The 22,154-nt window shown below is 42.7% G+C and overlaps 1 protein-coding gene across 3 annotated transcripts in view; it reads right to left on the bottom strand.

Annotated features, from left to right (window-relative positions):
• Positions 1-22,126, bottom strand: part of ADK (adenosine kinase) — a 286,143-nt gene extending 264,017 nt beyond the window's left edge. Inside the window, exons 1-2 of one of the 3 annotated variants that reach the window (XM_065639242.1) lie at positions 21,918-22,126; positions 6,590-6,664 (exon numbers count right to left, since the gene is read on the bottom strand). In XM_065639242.1, the coding sequence (XP_065495314.1) occupies positions 6,590-6,664; positions 21,918-21,973 (131 nt within the window). In that variant the 5' untranslated portion in view covers positions 21,974-22,126. Of the gene's footprint in view, positions 1-6,589; positions 6,665-13,047; positions 13,132-13,819; positions 13,904-21,917 lie in introns of those variants that run through there. The other 2 variants (XM_065639241.1, XM_065639243.1) reach the window with 2 other exon arrangements.
• Positions 22,127-22,154: the final 28 nt, after the last annotated feature.

Raw genomic sequence — 22,154 nt, 5'->3', positions numbered from 1 at the left:
AGCTCAGTACACCCCAAAAACATCACAGCTCCTCATCTAGAACTTACTCCTTGCATAGGGCAGATTTTTTGAATAGCCTTTTCCAAATGAATCTTAACTAAAAATCTTCCACTCATTTAAACTAAACATTTAACTAAATGTACTAGGAGAAGCTATCAGGCTTGTAGAAAGCTCTAATTATGTTGTCAGGAATGCTACCAAATTTATAGGCACATTAGTACTGAGAGGATATTTTTAAGACAGCCATCATTACCCTAAGTTTTTGCAAACAAATACTTAAGTTTTATATAATTTACCAGCAGTCAGGTGATGCAATTTGGCTTAACAGTTTCAACAATGTTCTATGTTCAGACCCTGAGATAAGCTAAATTGACTTCTACAACTACAACTTAAAACACAAGGTAATATAAAGAACCTTCAGCTGTTCAGCTTCTTGGCCAAATGAGCCAACACAACAGATACTTTTACCAGTGATGTTTCACAAGAATTATTGAAACAGTGGAAAATTATATAGCAAACTCTCTCAAAAAAGGGGTAAATTTTCAGGGACAACAAGTTTTAAAGTTATTACTATGTACTTTCTATACATTCAGCACTGTACAGACAGGTAACACAATCCTCACCTCAAAGAAATACAAAACCCCATTAACCTCTTCAAGAGGGTTGATGAAGCATACAAGTAAAGACATTAGTGAAAATGAAAAAGCTAGAAGTCTGGGGGTTTTTTTTCTCCCCCTTAAATCTGGCAACAAAGTCCGTATCTGTAGCTTGTGCATTCTTTGATCCTGCAGCCTCCTAGTACAGAATCATCACTCACCCTTCTCAGTCTCGAGGCTCACTCCATCACGTGTTTTTGAGGAAGAGCTTGTTTTGCATTGAAGCCTTAAGACTGTGTTGAAATCTGAGTTTTGTAAAGAGACAAAGAACCACTTCTGATTGTGTAAAAGCTATTTAGACTCTCAGCCACTTTATGAGAGCTAACTGCATGAGCAGTGTTTTGATTTTTCTGCTATGGAAGTTACAAAGGCTTCTGTTAGACATGAGCAAAGGTAACAAACTGAAAATGTTGAGAATAACACATGGCAGAATGGCTAAAGCCACAGCTATACAGATCAACCTAAATTTAATGTGAGATGATGTTTTTCATTTCAGCTGCTTCTCAAGCCTTTTCCTAATTTATAATCCAAAGTCTCACATGAGTATAAAAATGATGAAATATGTACACTTCCATCACAGCAAACACTAAAACAGTCTCAGACAAGAAAGTTTAGTATATGAGATGTCAACATTGCCCTATTAGTAAGGTTTGCACTTAACCAATCCATCACCTTCCAACAGTACTCTGCAGTAAGGAAAGGTAGAGAATGACCAAGCATCTTGGGATCTTCGGTAATGACCCAATGCTGCAGAGAAGTTGGCAGCACACTGCAGGAGAACCATACCCCTACTTGTGAAATTACAGATCAAAATTACAGCATTTCTTCCTTCAGTGTGATAATATCCTTTTTTCATATATTAACCACTACCACCACCCCAAGACACAAACACACTTTGAAGACCTCATTCATTCTTCTTCTCATATTTCTTCAAATCTGTTTTTCCAGTGAAGAGAAAAGTACAAATCAATTTCTTGGTTTACATATAGTTCGTATGTACAACAGTGTCACAGAGAAGGCAGGGAAGAGAACTAAGGAACAGATGATACGTGAAGGCTATAAAAAACCTACAGATCTTTACCAAGCACCTTCAATGAACTTGTGCAAAGATTTCCACAGACCCCGATTTTAAGGAGAAAAAAAGAAAGTCAAAACAAACCACACAAGAAGAAAAAGACTTGGCTGATTTGACAACAGATGAGAAAATAAAATAGCAACTTGTAATCCTGGACAATGATGCTGATTGAATAATCAGTCTGGAGAAGCCAAATGTAATGGAATTTGGCATCCAAACTACTAAACATAATTCACTTTATGAGATCATGGCTCTGGTCAAGAGCCCAGAAAATAGAGTGAAATAAAGCAATAAGCACCCTTAACCCTGATATGAGAAATAGGACATATAATTTCCGCTATATCTCCATTCCTTTTTAAGAGCATGGGCTGGAAGACATTTACGTGCTTACACAGATGCTGTCTGTATTTTCCTCACCCTCCCACTGGCTAACTAAGGAAGATACAAGGTTTTCACATATTTAGAAGTTCCAAGACTAGCATAATAATTGTGTCAACATGAATTTGACAATAATAATTCTATCTCCTCAATTCATGCAGTCATAGACCCAAATGTTTGACAACAGCAAGACAAGATTTGTCCATTCAGTGAATACACACTTCTCAACTGCTGGATGTGCACTTGAGGTGACCAGGAATGACCGAATCTCTACAGCCTAAAAATTAACTATAGTTAGATAAATGTCAAAAACTAAATCATTGCAAAACAGAGTGCTCTAGGGGGACCTATGAAACAGATGTCACCTCCTAACTTTTAACAGCAGGACACTGGAGTATTTACAGGAGTCAGCAGTACTGAATTTCTATGGAGTCTTAACATATCATTGCCATGTTGATCAGAATTTCTTTACCTGCTTTATTAGAGTTTAATACATGTAGTGTAGATTAAGTTATTCTTAAATGTAGTGTAGATTAAGTTATTCTTAAATGCCTGTTACAGATTCAGTAGGTAAAGGAATCATTCCTGTTAAATGTCACAGGTAGAAAAAAAGTACACAAAAAGCTTTAATGAATACCTATTAGCAAAGTTACTTTCAGATTAGCATAGCTATAGTTAGCAGTGCACCCACAGAACATCAATCCTTTTCCTATTCTTTCCTCTCCCACCCATAACAAGCTGCTCTTTGAGCAAGTATCTATATCCCAGAAAAATTAAACAAAAATAAATATTGTTAGGTTATGCAGTTAATGCAAATTAAAAGGAGACCCCAGCCCCACCCCGCAAAAAAAAAAAAAATCTGATATTTCTTTCATGCATATACTCAGAAAAGCCAAGGACATAGAATGGATTATGTTTACTTCAAGAATGCTCTCCAGCTTTGTGAACAGAAACTGAGGTGAATTTGGGTATCGCCAGCTTTTAACAGTGCCATCAACACTGCTAACACTTTTACAGATTGCCTCCCTGAAGACATTAAGACATGAGACCCAGAAAACATAACTACCTGACAGAGGCCAAAGGTTCTCCGGCCCAGGTAATGCCAGACTGCTGATATGGCCTGAAAAGCTCAGACACAGTGAAGTTCTGTTGTGATATAAATTAACACCACCTCTCCTAGATATAGTCTAAGAAAGGCTTAAAGCTTTCCAAAACTTGTCAAGACAGCAAAATACTTCAGAGCCCAGATTAAACCAAAATCCACATTGAAAGAAAGGTGACAGGGCCGTGCTAACAACACAAGCCAAAAATACCCACCCAACCCTCCAATACTGCTCATTTCTTCAAACCAGTATTACATGGCACCAAGCTGGTTCAAATCCACCAAGGGCTAGGACTGCATTTATTTTCACCTTTATTTATAACATGGATAGTAGGCTATTTAAATATTGTTAAAAGGACCGCTTGAGACTTTCTACACACTCTTATGCTGTTTCCATTTGCATTTTCTTAACAGAAGTTACAAAACTAATCTAGTTACAGGACTCATTTTAATACTCTAATTTCATTGACAATATATGTTGATTAAACTTGCAATATCAAGTCATTGATTCTGAACAAAGGTATTTACTCTTAAAATCAGTTATACAAGAGAGTAGGATGAACTAACGGAAACAGTGAAAAAGTTAAATGTATCAAATTCTTAAGGGTTTTTCCTAAACTCTTTCCGCATTTTACTAATCTATCTTCTCAAGTCAGAGTCCAGCTGGCCTGATGGGCCCATTAAACATGGCCATGCAGTTGAAGAGGTGAGACACGGGCTCCAGAGTTACTTCACAAGCTGAGGAAGTGTAGGATTCAATTCCCATTCCAGAAAGTATTGCAAAATGTATTTGGACTTAGAGTAGAAACATGTTTGTCCATTTGTTAAATGCACTACTATGCACAAACTTAAAAATAGGGAACTAGAAATAAAATCAGGGACATGCGAAGAAGGTAGACAAGCTTTTCAGTTTTCTTGTTATTAACAGAGTTATCACAGTACTATTCAATATATTCATCAATGACTTCGATGAGGGAATTGAGTGTACTATCAGCAAGTTTGCTGATGACACCAAGCTGGGAGGAGTGGCTGACACGCCAGAAGGCTGTGCTGCCATCCAGCGAGACCTGGACAGGCTGGAGAGTTGGGCAGGGAAAAATTTAATGAAATGTAACAAGGGAAAGTGCAGAATCTTGCGTCTGGGCAGGAACAACCCCAGGTTCCAGTATAGGTTGGGGAACGACCTGTTAGAGAGCAGTGTAGGGGAAAGGGACCTGTCCATCCTGGTGGACAGCAGGATGACCATGAGCCAGCACTGGGCCCTTGTGGCCAAGAAGGCCAATGGCATCCTGGGGTGTATTAGAAGGGGAGCGGTTAGCAGGTCCAGAGAGGTTCTCCTCCCCCTCTACTCTGCCCTGGTGAGACCACATCTGGAATATTGTGTCCAGTTCTGGGCCCCTCAGTTCAAGAAGGACAGGGAACTGCTGGAGAGAGTCCAGCGCAGGGCAACAAAGATGATTAAGGGAGTGGAGCATCTCCCATATGAGGAAAGGCTGAGGGTGCTGGGGCTCTTTAGTTTGGAGAAGAGGAGACTGAAGGGTGACCTCATTAATATTTATAAATATGTAAAGGGTGAGTGTCACAAGGATGGAGCCAGGCCCTTCTCGGTGACAACCAATGATAGGACAAGTGGCAATGGGTACAAACTGGAACACAGGAGATTCCACTTAAATTTGAGAAGAAACTTCTTCACAGTGAGGGTGACAGAACACCGGAACAGGCTGCCCAGGGAGGTTGTGGAGTCTCCTCCTCTGGAGACATTCAGAACCTGCCTGGACACATTCCTGTGTAACCTCATCTGGGTGTTCCTGCTCTGGCAGGGGGATTGGACTAGATGATCTTTCGAGGTCCCTTCCAATCCCTAACATTCTGTGATTATCAGCAGCTTCCACATGAAACTGTTGTTGCAAGACTGCTTATTGCTTTAAATAATGCAATACGACACAAAGGCATTCTAGCAGTAAAGAAATGCTCACAGAGCATATGCTGTTCCAGGAGATAATTTAACTTGTCTGACAGGACTCTAAGTACATAAGACTTCTATTTTTTAACTTAAATTCTGCAGAGCATATCAGGTCCAGTGAAAAGCACAACACACACTTGCAGGATTTCACTGCTGCAATATAGATACAACCACCTCTTTTATGACACCAATTTAAAAGGATTAGTTGGGGGAGCATTCTTAGGTTGGTGTCAGGGGCATTACTGTTGTTCAGAGATTGGTTTTTCAAGTTATTTCAGTAGAAACAGAAGTCAGAGAATTACATCAGAATAATTTACTTTTTCAAAAATCAAGTCTATGCCTTGAGTGTTCAAAGTTCCAGATGTTTTTGAGACTGATACACTCCATTACATTCTTGTCTTTTGCCTCCAGCTTACATATTCAGGCCCTCACCTAACGCACCCTTAGATAAAACTTGAGTGATAAAATAGCCATTGCAAAACAAGTTATTGTTATTATTAAAAACTTCAGAACAAAAGATTTGTGGCTGACAGTACACATTCACAAATAAAAACTCTGCACCTGTTCTTTATTGATGTGACATTTATTCTTGAACCAATATTCCAATTAATAACTAAAAGAACTACTAGAGGCAAAAAAATTAACACTTTAAAAATTAAACAAATAATTGTGAGCACCCTAAAAGATGAAATCAACTTACCGAACACTTGAAAACAAGAGAAACAAAGCGATAACTATATTTTACACATCTTGAAAAGTCACATCTCTAAGCTGATAGAGAACGAGGAAGCTTAACATCACCAGCAATACACAAACCACAATTCAGTGATATGCTTATACGGACGGTAGCATAACAACTATGCTTAAGGCAAGATAACAGACGACACGATAAGAAGCAGTCCTGTTCTTGACTGATAAATTGGAATATTAAAAAAGTACACTTGCACAGCTTTTCATGGTGTGTTGCAGAAACAGCTTATTTGCCCCAAAGTCATCACTGAAGAAAGAAAAGAGCACCGTTTGTAATAGCACATCAAAAGTAGCACACAAATATTCATATAGGAGCTACCTACACGTTACTGACATTGATGATTGCTTCCAATTAAAGGCTAGCAAAGACAGCATGAAGAGACTAGAATGATTGTAGAAAACAATAAATACCAAAACCATAAGAAAACAATGAAGTTTTTCACTGACACCACCACCACAGCTTCATATAGCTAGAACAACCAAATGACTGATATAATGTTGCCATCTTTCAGCATAAGGCCAGAATCCCACAGAGATCAGTGCAAACTTAGCAATTCACAAGCACATAGTCCTGCATTTATTTATAAGCATCATTCTGGAAACAAGACTGACATTAAAAAAAAAAAAAACCCACACACAAACAAACAAAAAAACCCACAACTTACTTGTCAAGGAAGTCCTTGTCCACAACTGCACAGATATCAAGCAGAGGATTTCCCATTCCAAACAGGACATTTTCACTGTAAGAAAATCAGTTATTTCAAGTTAGCTTAGCATTAGTGTATTGTTCCTAGTATAATACACTGAAGACATTTTTTTTAATTAGATAGAATTTTTTTTCTTGAATACAGCTAGGGAACAAAAAGATACACATTTTGCCCAGCTCAGTAGTCACATAGAGACCAGGCATATAGACAGTGTGAAATCTGAGTGAAGTATCATCCTACAATAATCTTTGATCAATATCCAGACTGTAAGCGATCAACAATATATCATCCTACAATACTCTCTGATCAATATACAGACTGCAAAAACTCAGGAATATATGAAGGTGTATTAACCTATCCTTCATTCAGATAAAGATTTAGAGCTGCATGCCACATTCTGGAGTTTTAAAGGATTGCATTCAGGTTGTAATACCAGATTTTAGACATGGAGAGCATCAGACCAGATTGTAAGAATTTCACTGAACAGACTTAGTTGCTATGCTAAGTCTACTCTGCTACTAATCAGTAATTAACAATTTAAGACTGTTTTAATAAACTGAAGTTAAGAGACTATGGATTCTGCATTGTCAGCCATCTTAAACAGCATAGCTGTCTACTGATGAGAATGCATGTACTTTTTAATCAATTTGAAATTCATTACCATGACTTCTGCCACATAAAAAACAAGATGGAGATACTGCAAACAGCTGAAAGTGCTGGCTTTAACTTTTTTAGATTCATTCAGAAACCGTGTGTTACATTTTCCTGAATACCAGTACTTGGGTGATAATGCAGTAATACCAAAGGATTAGATATCTAGCCTAGTGTCAAGTAGGATTGAATGCAGCTGTTCTCAAAGGCTGCCTAAAACTACATCCAAACCCATCACATTCTTTGCTAAGCTAACACCTGCTGCCTCCAGCTGGCAAGGCAAGCCCTCCCTCTAGACACCCAAGGCAGCTTCAGTGCCACCACCAAATCCACCTCCCTCTTCACTATGTCTCTATCAAGCATTTGCAGAGAAAGCATATTCCCTATCTCTCCATTCCCCAAAAAGCACTACTGGAACACTACAGTTGGATCCAAAGTTTATCTTGATATTGAGACACTGCAAACGATGCTTTAAGTATCCTATTTTTTTGTTGTAGCTTTAAAGACAGGCCTTTACAGCCCATTTCACTGTAAGTGAAGTGTGGAAGATGCTGCTCTATGAAGACAGAGCCAGAAATCCAGCTCACTCTTAAATGAGATGGGTAACAACTGCTTAGTAAAATACTTTTGTCAGTGTCAAAAGTAGTATTGATTCTTCTAAATAGCATAACTGTATCTAGCTAGAAGAGAAGGAAAAGAGACAGATGACAGTTAAGAAGCAAGGGGATTGACGTTATGCCCCCAAGACATGACATTCTCTCAATTTTAAAAACTAAATATTCCATCGGTAGTATTGCAGGACAATTAACAAACAAGTCAGAATTCTAAAAGTGCTGAATGCAGATTTGTACCAAACTGTATGCTCCTGTGCTTGATGTTTAGCTTATTCTCATATTCTGTGAAATTCTATGTATCAATAATTTTATACCTGCACTTAAGAAAAAAATGCCTATCATGGATAACTTAGATGGAAGACAAGAATCAGTACTTAAAGAGTCTGGTATGTTAGAAAACAGCAGCTGTACTTCAAAAACTCTCTGAAATGCAGCTGACATTTTGAGGTCACTACCTATGAAGAAGTTACCTTGTTCAATAGAAAAGCAAAATAGAAGCTACCATTTAACAAGCTGTGGGATGCAGAGCATATCAGCCAATATACTTAAAGCAGTATGAGAGCAACTTTGTACTGGTTTAACATCCACAGAAGCTCTGTTAAAACTAATAACGTGCATACAAACTCCTGATTTGTCAGCAGCAGCAGAAACCAGCATTTTCAGTGCCATTTAATCCGGGCAGCTCTCTATATCACATACACGTCCTGTTCCATCCCCAAGCCTTCCTTCTCCTACAGTATTTATAATCATCCCTGTTCAAGTATTCCAGAGGTTGTGTAGTAGGGTGCCATCTGGGATGGAAAGTTTTAAAAGCCAAGGTAGCTATCACTAGACTAGTAAATGTATGTTAAGAAACATCCCCCTGAAGCTTCTGGGCAAACTCTCCCCAACTTCAGCATAGTTGTTTCTCACAACCAAATATAAGATAGCAGAACCTGACAGCTTTTCAAACACATAAAACTTTTGAGCACATTAACTGTTAAATTTCTATGAAGAAAAGAGGTATACGGGTTATAACATAACTTATTTTTTGCAAATAATCTAAATACGTGAGCTAATATATAGTAACAGCTAGCCTTGTGTCTATGATTAACATGTATTTCTACATTTTCAATTGTTTCAGCTAGATGCTTGAATTAACTAAGTCCCAAGGTACTAGAACTTCCAGGCTTAAAACTAGATATTAACATTCCATTGGCAAAAAGGAGAAAAATCCATACACTTCATTTGTACTGAAGACTGTAGTTTTGTCATTCCTTAACTGACACTGTTTGGTAAAGATACCTTTTTGGGCAAAACTTCAAGAGTTTAAACAATCTCTTCCCAAGTCACGAATTTTAAAAATTCAACAAGTCTAAGCAGACATTTAAGATCACTGCTGTGATCAGTGTTTCCTAATGTAAGATTTGTGAACCACAACCTGTAAAGTCCCGTATTTCTACCACTGAAGACTTGGCTGTGTAAATCCTTAGCACGTTCAACCTGATTAACCCAACACTGGCTACATTTCAGCCAGTGCAAATCACCCTTCCCTTCTTGAGGGGCTGCAAAGTATCTGCACTGTTACACTACTGTGCCTTTTTGTGGCACAACATGAGGTATAGCACTCAGTTTGCTCCTCTGTAAAAATGTAAATTTTTCTATATATACACACTGCATAAAGCCACATATTGTAAAAGCATAAAATCAAACATAATGTTTAGGATCCTGGAGAATGCTAAATTTACAAGTCTTGGGAGAAAGTAACCAAGATATTAAACTGTTACAGTCTCATGAAGTTTAACACTTTCAGCAGTACATGTGAACCTTACTGGCCTTACGTTTGCTGTTCAGTCACACTGGACACCTGCATCAATTAAAACTTCATGAATTATTTCCAGCCGACTAGACGTAAAAGACCTGCAATAGGCAGCAGCAGCAATAGTTTCCTGACATGTGAGATTTCATAACACATAATTTATCTGGGAAATATGCCTCTGCAGACACAGAACAAACACTTATGTGCTCCACAGCCTCTTCAACTCTCTCCAGTCTCTTCTCTTCCAGAAGAGTACAGGTATCTAATCATTTGAGAAGGATATTCTTGCTTAACTTGACTAACCTATTGCAAAAGAACATTCGGCTCAGCTCTGCCAGGAACAAGTGACAACACCTGCACAAATAAAGGGCATACAATTGACTATACACAGTCAGTGCGTGAGTGTATATATATATATGCATACACGTACAGAGAACATATATATGAGCAGAATATATACTTTTTGAACTCTAAGGATAAGGTGTTCATACAAATCTAAAACTTGTTTGGATGCTGAAAAACACTGTTCATCTAGCAGGCAAAACTACAGGAAATACAGCATCTACTTTACAACAACTTACTTTACAGAAAGCTTGAGGTACACCACATTTGCATCCTAAACTCTTGACAACAAGCAATATATTTTAGGAGTTTGTCATTTAACTTTGGACTAGATGAAGAGTGAGTTGTAATTATAAGTTCAAGCAATGTAATTCATGAAATATAAATAAATCCTCAGCTACTAATGATAGCATTTTTTTGAGATTGCCAGGATGACTGACTTTTCACAAATAGCCAGTGTTTCATGTATTACTTTCATCATAAGTTGCAAAAGTAATGAAGTGAAACCAAACTGGATGGAAGTAAAACAAAACACACACACAAAAACAAACAAACAAAACCCCACAGTACAAACACAAAACATCACAAAACCCACACATCAGTACTGAGCTCCCCCTTCAATCATTTTTAAAAAGTCAACAAAATTAATCATAACTGAATGATCTGGAAAGCTGTGTCCAACATCACGATTACTAATGCTCTACTGTTGCATTCATTTTTAGAAGTACAATCCTGTTTCAAGTTGGAACATTAGCAGTATTATACCTGTCACAGAATATTGTTATCATCCCGTGCTGCTGTGCACTTCAGTGGAAGAGCAACATCAAAATACCAGAGAAAGTATATGATTAGTTACTGGCACAGAGACAGAGGACTATTTTGAGCCTTTGTATACTGGAATGTCTTGCTAAAAAGAAAATTCCAAATATTTCTTTAAAAAAAGTTCATGTTTTTTCCCGTTCATTGCTGCAAATTTTTCTCATCTATGTAATAGTAACTAACAATAAAGGAAGGCAAGATTTCATCTTTTTTTATGCCTCTGTAACAGCCTCACACTGCTGTACAGCTGTAGTGTACACTTAGTATTACGTTCTTATGTGAAGACATTTTACAATGAGAAAGCCTTAATAAAACATGATTGGGACATTTGGGTGTCCTGACTGCATGACAGCCTGCTGTATGCCTAGTCTTCCACTTACAAATATAAGATATGGTTTCACAACATCTAAAATGTTAGTACTTCTATAGGGTTTGACTATGCCCTTAAAAGTAAGGCCAAACAAAGCATGTTCTAAGCCTATTCTCAGCATATCAATTTCAGTCACAAATGAACATAGTTCAACCCCATATAATACAAGACTTGAATTTAACAAAAATCATTTAAACGTCATTAAAACAACAAAACAACAGTACTAGATTCATAGCATTTGGATAGCTATAAGCTCTCAACTAAGAACATCCTTCTCTCATTCCACTTACCTACACAACATAAAAGTGAATAAGGTGACATTTACTATTAACCGTAACTTCTCTGACATTCAAAGTACCTCAGAACCACTGTTCCATGATTCCAGAGTTCAGACAATTTCCCTTGCATCACTCATCAGCAAATCACTTTCGCATATAGACTTTAAACATGTATGTAGCCTGTAGGACTGCTCACATTGCTTTCCTTGTGTAGGTCTTAAGTAAAGGCAATATTTGGCTAAGGAGATAAATGTTTACATACTGACTTAGAGGAGTATCTTCAGTGAAGATTTCATTCATTATGGAACAATTTTCGTAGTCTTCTAGAGTGACACATTCACAGGTTCCAACTTGGAAGTCAAGCCTAACAGCCTTGGCCTTACATAAGCAAGGCTGCCGCAGAAAAAAAAAGCTGTTCCACCACTACCCAGCTCCTTGGGCGCTAACTCCACAAGCTCCAATAGTGAGATACTACTACAATTTCAAAGAGCTACCGTCTGTACTCCTCGGTCAGAAACAGTGTGAAATCCAATACACTGAGTTTTGAGGGTGGAGAAAGGAGACGGGAGAGTTGCCTGGAATGATCACTGAACTCGTAATTTTAGGCATTTCTTCAGCAACTGAAGAACCGATAAGAATAGCTAAGGTTACCAGTTCACAATATCCCCCGTCTTGAGATGAAGTGTATTAAGAAGCAAAAGTGACCATAATAATTATTTTCACTGAATATTAAGTTACAGGTTTGCCATTCTTCAGTTATGGCTGATAAACTGACACCACCGCTAAGAGCCTAGCCTGATATTACCACCCTGCTTCTCATTATTGGAGATTCATTTAAAATTAAGTTCTAGTCAAGGCACGCTACAGCGATGCTCCAAGGTTCAAAGCCGGCTGCCCGAGCCCCACCACATCCGTCCGCCCACCCCACGGGCGGGACGGCCCCCCGCCACGGAGGGCGGCCGCCCGCGCTCAGGCGCTACCTTTGACAGCGGCACCGCCGCAGCGCGACGCCGCACGAAAGCCTCGGCCGTGCCCCGGCCACCGCCCCGCGGTTCGGCCCCGGGAGCCCGGCTCAGCCGGGGCAGGGCGGGCGGCCGCGCCAGGGCTGGCCGGACCCGCAAGCCGCTGAGGAGCGGGGCGTCGCGCGGCGCCGCCGCGAGCCCCGCGCCGGGGCGACCGTTGGCGAGGCCGGCGCGCGCCCACCTGCCCGCCAGCAATACAGCCCGCGCGGCCGGGACGCGGGTGACCGCCGGGCGGCCCCGCCGGGCTGGGGGGCCCCAGGGAAGCGGCGCGGCTGCCCCTCCGCGCGCCCGGGGCGGCGGGCGTGCAGCCGCGAAACCAACTCCCGGCGGGGAGCGAGGGACGACAGCCGCGCGGCCCCGCACGCTGCAGTTACACGGGTGGAGAGGAGGGAAATGCTGAGCTCCGGCGGAATATCGCGCCGGGCGCCCCCGCCCCGCCAGCAGAAGCACCTCAGCGCCCGCCGCCCCTTCCCCCGGGGCGCCGGGCTGAGCTGCGGGAGCCGCGTCGGGGCTCGGCATTACCTGAGGGTGGGCATGGCTCCCCGCCCGGCCGCCTGCGGCGGAGCCCCGGTGGCAGCGGCGTCGCCTCTCCGCCCGGCGCCAGCCCGCAGCTGCGGCTGCTGCGCCTCCCGCACCGCCCGCGACTGAGCCGGTGGCCACGGCTCGGCTGACCCACCCGCGCGCCACCGCCCCGCCCCGCCCGCCCGCGCGCGCCGCCATTGGCTGTGCGGCCGGCGGGGGCGGGCCCGGGCCCTCCGCGGCTGCGGGGCGCGAGGAGCCCCGGGAGGAGGCGGCGGCGGCCCCGGGGCGCTGGCGACCGGCCCCGCGCCCCAGTTCGGAAACTCGCGGTACCGGGCGGCGCCTCCCGGCCGGCGCCCCGGGCTCCCTGGCCGCCATCTTGGGTACGGGCAGAGAGCACGCGCCTCCCACACCCTCCTGCCCCGTCCCTCCCCCAGCCCGAGGAGACAATTACGGTCGGCAGTGCCAACTAAAAGATACGTTTAAAGGAGATACGGAAGACGTGCGGAGTTGTAACCGTACTGCCCACACTAAAGATGGCCAGCGGAGGCCCCGGCAGCGCAGTCCCTCAGCTGTCACGGGGCCATGGGAACTGCTGCGCTCCCAAGGGGACCCAACCGCCCCCCGGCCGGGGCTGCTCCCGCCCCGGTCTCCGCCCGCCGCCCCGCCAGGACCGCGCGTCCTTCCCGGCCGCTGACCGACGCCTCCCTCGACACGCGTTTTTTACTGGACAAGAACGCATTTTCACTCTTTTTATTTGCGTGCTGGCTCAGACCTTAACGCCGCCTCAGGTGACGCTCCGCGAAGCCTTTCGCTTCCTCCTCCGGCACCGCCGCTGCCACCGGCGGGCATCGGCACCCGCGGCCGGCGCAGAGCCCGCCCCCCGCCGGCGGTGCGCGCCGGGGCTGGCCGGCCGGGCGGAGCGGGCTCCCGCCCTACCCGGCAGGAGACTGTTACTCCCGGGCTGCTGAAGCGCCTGGCAGAAAACCGGCGGTGGGCAGGTACCGGGCGTTACTCCGTCTCTCCAACCTGCCAGAGGGCAAGAGTGGGGACACCGATGAGATACGGGCCTGTCTGCCACCGTGTGCGGGGAAAAAAGGGCAGCCCTTCGTGGCCTAACCTGCTTCTTGTCCACCTGACATCCCAGCACAACTGCCGGAGCAGAAAGGAAAAGCATCAGTAAAGCCAGCGTCCTAGTCTTTGCTTGTCCTACCCACTTGCTCTTCATGTGGCTGCCGGTTACCACTACCCTGTGCGGATTTGGCACTTATTTTGTTAACTTACCAGCACCAGAAACACTGATTCATGAAACTGATGTCAGAACAGGTTGTTTTTGCCAAAAGTGAATCTCACGTTGTGAAGTACTGCTGTGTCACCTCTAATTAAATATTTAAACTTTACAACCTCCTAATCATGTGGTTATTAGCCTTAGTTTCCCTTCCTCTCCATCTACAAAATGGGAATATTGTACTCAGAAAAATTAAAGCCCAACTTTTCAACTATTTGCTAATTTTTGAGTGCATCAGAAGATTCCGAAATTTCAGATGTTCATGATGCTCAAGGACCTATAGTGTTACATGAAGGTAACAGGAATATTTACACTCAATACCTGATGTAGGACAAATTTCCTAGGTTCTCTAAACTGAACACTCAAAAATGAATCGCCACTTACAAAATTGTTATTAAAGCGTGTCAGGCGTCTTGAAAAGTCTAACTAATTGGAGTGGTAAATACATTCATCCCCTTACTGTTGCAACACACAGTACCACAGGTCCCCATGTCCTGGTGGCAGACTTTGAACTCTAGTAAAATGTGAATACTATATTTGGATACGTTATGGCTGTATCCTCTGATCCATGTTGAACAATATATTATTCCCAGTTTAACAATTTCAGTGCCTAACAGCCAAACCTCTGTTTTATAACTGAAAATGGTGCGGGGAATCCCATCACAGGTAGACATAACAACAGTAGTAACACAGCTTGGTCTTGTTGGTCCCACCACTGTATTTTAAAATCATACTTTTTTTTTTTTTTTAATCAAGTTGTAGAGTCCCTCATAAACAATTGCCTGGCTTTAACAAGCCCATAAGAATATCTAAAGGAAAGCAGATATCATACATTAACATGATCTAAATGTATAATAATTTGTAACATACAATTGCATATTATGAATATTAAGCTACAGAGTCCAAACGAGGTACCATCAAATGTTTCTAACATTCTACCAGTTCAGCAAGACAGGATCAAAAGAGTGTTTTTCTAAAAAAAATAAATAGCCTTTCATGAAATAGCATGTATGACACCTCAACAGCATTTGTCAATAGCACTTTATAAACTTGCAACTATTCCCAAGTGCCCAGTTGCCTTACTTATATTACCACATACCCACAGGTTCTACTGTTACTGACGTCTTTGAGGCATCCCCTACCACTACGGGTTTTCCCGTCATTTGCCAGGGAACTTACATAAGTCCTGACATGTAGGCAGAGCAACAGCAACCAGGGTATCCCTGGAAAAAATGGTCATCCATCACTTACAGTCATTCATAGATTAACTTTATCATGCTTATGCCACAAGTTCGACTCATAGTCACAGCACATATGTGCTAGGCAGCCAACTCGAGTTTGCTCAGCCTCACTGACACCTTCCAAATTTGCTCTGCTTTCATGGAGCAGCGACCTGTGCCTTCACATGTGTTTTGGCTTCAGAAATCCCTGAGAGAAATATGGAATTCACAGCTTTTGCATGTAAAAATACAAAGCATCAGACAGGGTCTAGCCACAGTTTCTCTCAACTGCTTCTGTTACTGTACAGCAACTGTATCAGTTCCCCTATGCATGATGAACAATTGTTCCTCAGGTGATTTTACTAAAATGCTTACTTCCAAGCAAGGTATGAATTAAAAATGAACTGCACCCCTACCTAATACAACAACAGGTAAGCATGTGAAAACTTTTAAAATTGCACTTTATTGAAGTAATCCATGAAACTATACATTTTATACATTTGTAACTTGTGCATCCATGATATAGGCAATCTAGGCCTCAGCCTTGGACTAATATGTTTTACACGACAAATATTTGATATAAATTGTCCAGTTTACAATACATAAAGTTCTCTACTAATTCAAAGTATGAAACTAAAGTTAATCTTAGATAAAATGACCACTCTTTCACCTTTGCAAGATGGAGGTATGATCTCTTACATAACAGCCTCAGCAGACATTATAAAACAGGACCAGCAAGCAGAAAGTCCACAAATTGTCTTTCAATAACAGCATTTTGCAGAGCTTGCATGTATTTTCTACTAGAACAGGGCTTGTTTTGAAAGCTTTTTACAGAGAGAACGCTATGTTTCTCAACATAAAATAATATGTATTTTATCCTATATGGCTCTACTAAGAAAGTATTAAAAATAATTTTTAAAAAATTTTAAAATTCCATAGCATAATCACATTTCTTTTAAAGCAGCTTCACAGACCATACAGCTCTAAAAGCAAAGGGAAGTCTATAAATCTGCTAAGTCGTCATTGTATTGCAGACAGCTATACTATTTTTTCTGCCTCACTCTAGTCAAATAGCCTAGCCCGTGAGACAGTTAGAACTGCTTTGTACCACTGAATGTACAAGAAAAAAAACCCACAGAAACCTTTCACCGTAAATGAAATCCCCAGGTAGCATAAAGCCAGCAAGTAGCTTTATGCTACCACATCCTTCAAGCGTGGAACAGCTTCAACTGTGGTCAAACAATCATTACAGAAACTATTACAGTTCAAAATGGAAAAAAAGCCTCTCCTTTTTCTGAATTCTGAGTAATACCCAAAGACTTCTCTCCTTCACACACACACACAAATATATATATTTATTATATAAATAATACTAGTATATAAATTTAAATTATTTAAGAAGCAATTTAGGTAAATAGAAAACATTGTGTTGAGAAAACATAGCGTTCACATTGCATATGCAAGTTCAACTTAATTTTTCAAGGTTTTCCAACACTTTGCCAGCAAATACTAATTAACAACCTTTAGATAGCAACTCATGCCCTGCTTCTGAAACTGATTTTGTGAAATACTTGTGTACCATGCCTGTGTAAATAACTACTCAAATTCATTGTCACAGCCTTGAACCACAAGCCAGAGTTTTTCTTCAAGCATTTCCACATCAAATATACCTCAGGAATAGCAGAGTAAGCCAAGGTCTTGTTCTACAGGAAGTGCATTGACACCGTATTCAACTACCTCTACATTCACTCACGTCCCCTTTCCAGGCCTCTTCTTTGTCCGTTTACAAGTAATATTAGCAGATCCAACCAGATAAGTAATTTGACACAAGCTGTTTCATTAGCTGAAAAAGAAGGAACTTGCAAATGTCTGAAAAATTCACAGGAACTTCAAGATTCATGATGAAATAGTCACATTTGCACCGACTCCCCTCCCACGGGTGATCAAGCACGCAAGCAGCTATAGGGACAAGACCAGGCCTGTTGACTTCAGGGAGGCCACACGCAAAGTCAGAGGCATACTTTGCTGCAGGATATTAGTAAAGCCTATTATGTCTAAACTACCGTCGTTCGTCAGTATGTCTCTTCTGCTGGGTGGGCTGCAGGTAATGAAAGCAAGAGACCCAGCCATGCTTGTGGTCCAGAGCAGCATGAGCCTTCCCACGACCTCCTCTTTCCTCAGGTTACACACTCCTTCCCATAAAGCAAGGAATTACTTTAACTAAAAGGATGAAAACACCATTAACAAGCTTCTCCAATACAAGAAAACAAAACTGTGGAAATATGACACAGCTTGCAAGAAATCACACAGGATTACATCAAAGGCCAAGTGAAGACACATGTCAATCTAAACAGTAATTTGAGGGTTACATATCTGAACACTGGAAACAAGTGAACTGTAAGAGTGAGGTATTTACCATGCTGCAAGTCATTCCGGTTTTGGATATACTTCTGTCGACATGACTTGGAAGGGAAAGTTACCACTGTTCTGTCCTAAATGAAGCAAAATTTGCAAAGTCTGTTGCTAGTGTCTTCAAAAGTATTTGTGTTTGTGGAGTCTAAACATCCATTTGAAGAAAAAGTCCATTGCTTTTATTCTTCTGAGAGCAAACACAGAAAGGTGCTAGAGTCTCAGATCTTTCCTTGTACTAAGAGGTCATATAGAGTACTGACATGGAAAAAGTTACCCATATTTGCAGATATGAGAAACTGGAAAGTGAGAAAAGCATAAGCCATGAAGACAGAAAGTGAAATGAATACAAATGGAGAGAGAGATGAAACTATTAAAAAAAAAAAAAAAACACACCCCACGGAGATAGTAAAAGAGGAAAAAAATAATTTACTAAATTCTAACCAAAAGCTTTGTCACAGCTAATTTAAAATATTCAGAATCTCATTTATAGAGAGCTGATGAAGGAATAAGGTAAATTAACAGCCATCTTATCAAGAAAATTTAAAATGCATGAAATTAGCAATTTTTTTTCCAGTCACAATCTAGTGGAAGAATAACGACAAAGGACGGCTTTTGCTAACAGTTACCCACAGAGTGTTTGTGAATTTATTCTGAAGAGATGTCTAATATTAGCAGAAGAAAAAGAATACTATACTTTGTACTTTTAGTATGAAGTATTTGTCAAATTCAATGCTTGCATTGTCTTCATGTAGATAAATTGATTTGCCCAAACAGGCAGCCACATCACGACTGTTCAATCAATACAGCAGCTGCAGAGCGGCCAGAAGGCCATAATGCAGCAGTAGGAACTTCACAGTGGAAGATTTCACAAGTTTGTTCATTTTTTTCTTCTGCACACATGTATATTTCTATCCAGACATGTACATATAAGCTCAAACATTTCTACAGAGGATGTCCAAATTCTTTCATAACTGTACCAGTCTGTTCACAGAAGTCTGGTTGTGGTATTCACAGGCTTCCTAGATAAAACGAACCCAAATATAAAAGGACACAAATCCTTAGTAATTCTCCTTTAAAGAAACGGCTCGTGATGTTTCTAGTAAGTTGATGCTACCACTCAGTGACATGCGGTTTTGCAAGCCTATTTTCTGTTCAAACAGAACAGTTTACACACACAATGATATTTTATTTCGCACAGCAGAGACACAGTCAGAAGCCTGAAACAACACAGCACACATTAATGGCCTTGCCTAAAGCCTGCTGGTTTTAGGGGGGATTTGCACCCATCAATAAAGACAATGCAAAACCTGCCGCCCAGCAGATGAATGTCAGCACAATGCATTGTTGAGCTGGGAACGCTACTTTGGGTCTCGGGCTTTGTGCTCTGCTCACTGGGTGGCAAAAGCCGGCCATCCTATATTGCTTTCAAATAACTTTAGCTGAACCCCGTCAGTTTTGCCTACCTCATGAGAGAGTAATATTTGCTTTCCTTTGCCTGAAAGGATCAAAAGGGACTAAACAAAAAACATGTATTCATGAAAACTTCCTGATGCCACTTTGACAGAGAAAATAATGAAAAAAAAATACAGGGGAAGGAAACGTTTGTTATTGTTGACAAGGTATGGCTTATATTACAGAGTGGAATTTAACTTTTTATGTAATTTTTTATATTAAAACAGTTTTTGTGGCAGCCACAGGAAAGATTCAGGTTTGTATTGTATGGGAGAATAAGGTACAAGACCATCCTTGTCGAGTCCCTTACACACAGTCTTCTGAAGAAGCTGGAGAGCCTCAGATCTAGAGGCTGAGAACAAGGAGTTCTCCTCTAATTCCTGGTATAACAAATATGAAGTTACTATCTGCCAAAATTTTGAAGTGATTTTTCACTTCTTTTCTAATCTGTAGGTTAACTGTTTCCAGTACTCCCAAGCATATGTAGCAGTGCTTTGAACTGACAACAGAACCCTTGTTACAAATACAACAAAGTCAAAGAACCTTGACCTTTCTGGTACCTTCTGTACTGGCTCTTAACACAGGACAAAGTCCTACAGCAGCACTCGGCCAAACACATTTTTGCCGCTATGTTCAAAGAAGTGCAGAGGTCTGCCAAATCTAATCCAACCACCTCGCTTGCTTTGCAGGTCCAACCCGAGGCCCACAGCACACGGTAACTTTATTTGATCACCAGCTGATTATGGCATTTCTCTTCTTATGAAACACAGCTGGAGTCTAGGTTACACTTCATACTGAAATAACTTGAAACAGAATTAGAGTACACAAGTCCTAACAACGTTCCCCATGTTTTATCCATCGTACCTCACAAAAGTATTATTTTCAGTTTGATCAGTTGTTATCAGAGCATGTCACCGTGGCCCTTCATTCCACATCCTTTACATTTTTAACTCAGTACTTCAATAACGTTCTCAAATTTTTGAATTTTCATGTTTAGGCTTGAAGCAGGTAAAAATGCACTTTTGTCTAATAAGCTTTATAAACAGAAACATTGCAATTCCCAGTTTCTTGTCTCCCCTTGCTTTAAGGCCCATGAAAATAACTGTTGCTTTTTAATTACAGCTTTACACTGCGGCCTGCCATTTATTTGCTTTCAGGTCTCAGTTACATTTTTCCTTTTCCACTATCTGCAACTGAGCTTGTCAACTATTATTAGACTTGAAAAGTCACTCAGCTGCCAAGAGAGCAAGTAGCCTGACTTTGACAAACTTAATAGGATTAGTTCTTTCAGTAAGGACACCAGTACCGAAAGTGGCTGTTCGCATATCTGTATTAAGTACATCTCTTTTATGCTATATTTGAGCAAGTTATTAGTTATTGCCAAAGTAATTTTAGACCTTTGAAGCCTTATGTCATTAATCCTCTCCATATACCGAATACTTAGAAGGAGATCAATCTTACAATTATATTCATGCAAATAATCCCAAGAAAATAGTCGGAAACTGCACCAACAGAAGCTCCAGTCTAGCACTCTCTGTACTCATTTTGATCATGCTTCCTGCATTGAGAAATCTTGCATTTTTCTGCTATATTTAAAAAATAAATGACTTGCTTGTGTGCAGGCCATCAGTCAGATCGGGTTCAGTCCACAATACTATACAGTGATCACACAAATAAGGAAGCATAGTAAATTGCACAGATTGCTTCAATATGAAAACACTTAAAAACATTCCACGCGTCCTGAAGAAAATGTCTCTGTTAATAAGGATTTTTGGATAACTAAATTCCTGTCTAACAGGGACAGAGACCCTTTCAAAGGCATTAATCGGGGCTTTCAGAGGGTATTTTTCAAAGCCGAGGAACACGGGGTGCCAAACTCAAGCTGTATCTCAGGTACGGGCTGCAGCAGCTGCAGGCAGCGTTCAGTTCCATCGCATCCCCCACCCAGGGGCTCAGAAGCGCGTTTGCACGAACTGGCCCCGGCCCCAGAGCACAGCGAGGGCCCCGCACACCGGGCGGCACCGTCCCCGCGCCTCCCGCGCCGCGGCAGCGGCGCTCCCGCCCGCCCGCCTGCGGGGCGCCCAGCCCGGCGGCGCTCCGGGGTAAACGCCGGGGCCGGGCACCGGAACCCGCGGGGCGGCTGCCAGGACGGCGAGAGCGGCAAGCGCAGGGCCGGCAGGCGCAGGGGCGGCAGCGGGGCGGCAACGGGGCGGCAGCGGGGCGGCAGCGGGGCGGCAGCGGGGCGGCAGCGGGGCGGCAGCGGGGCGGCCCCGCCGCCCGGCTCCACGTGCGCCCGGCGCCGCCGGGAGGGGAGCGCGGTCCCGCCGCCCGCACCGCCCCGCGCCCAGCCCGGCCCGCCGGGGCCCTCCCGGCGTGACTGTGACTTTGCACGTGGCTCGTCCTCCACCGGGGGCAGCACCGGCGGCACCCAGCCCCCCGCCGGTATGCGCTGGGGCTTCTCCGTGAGGAAGAGCCCCTCCCGCGGCCCCGCCGCCCGTTACCTCAGTTGCTTTTGCTCCAGCTTGAGCTTCTTGGCTTGCGGCTCCTCCGCTGCCATCTTCGCGCTGGCTGGCGTGCGGCGCGCTTCGCTCGCCTCGGCCCGCCCGCCAGCCCCGGCCCGCCCCGCCGACCGCCACCGCACCGCCACCGGGGGGCGGGGGCGGCGGGGCGGGCGGCTGTGCCGGGCGCCTGACGGCGACGGGAGGCCGCGCCGCCCGCCGCTCCTGCCCAGCGGTGCG

The sequence above is a fragment of the Caloenas nicobarica genome, chromosome 7, assembly GCF_036013445.1.
Source record: "Caloenas nicobarica isolate bCalNic1 chromosome 7, bCalNic1.hap1, whole genome shotgun sequence".
NCBI lineage: Eukaryota > Metazoa > Chordata > Aves > Columbiformes > Columbidae > Caloenas > Caloenas nicobarica.
The sequence above is the reverse complement of the archived record's forward strand: the minus strand, read 5'-3'. Positions and strand labels throughout refer to the sequence as shown.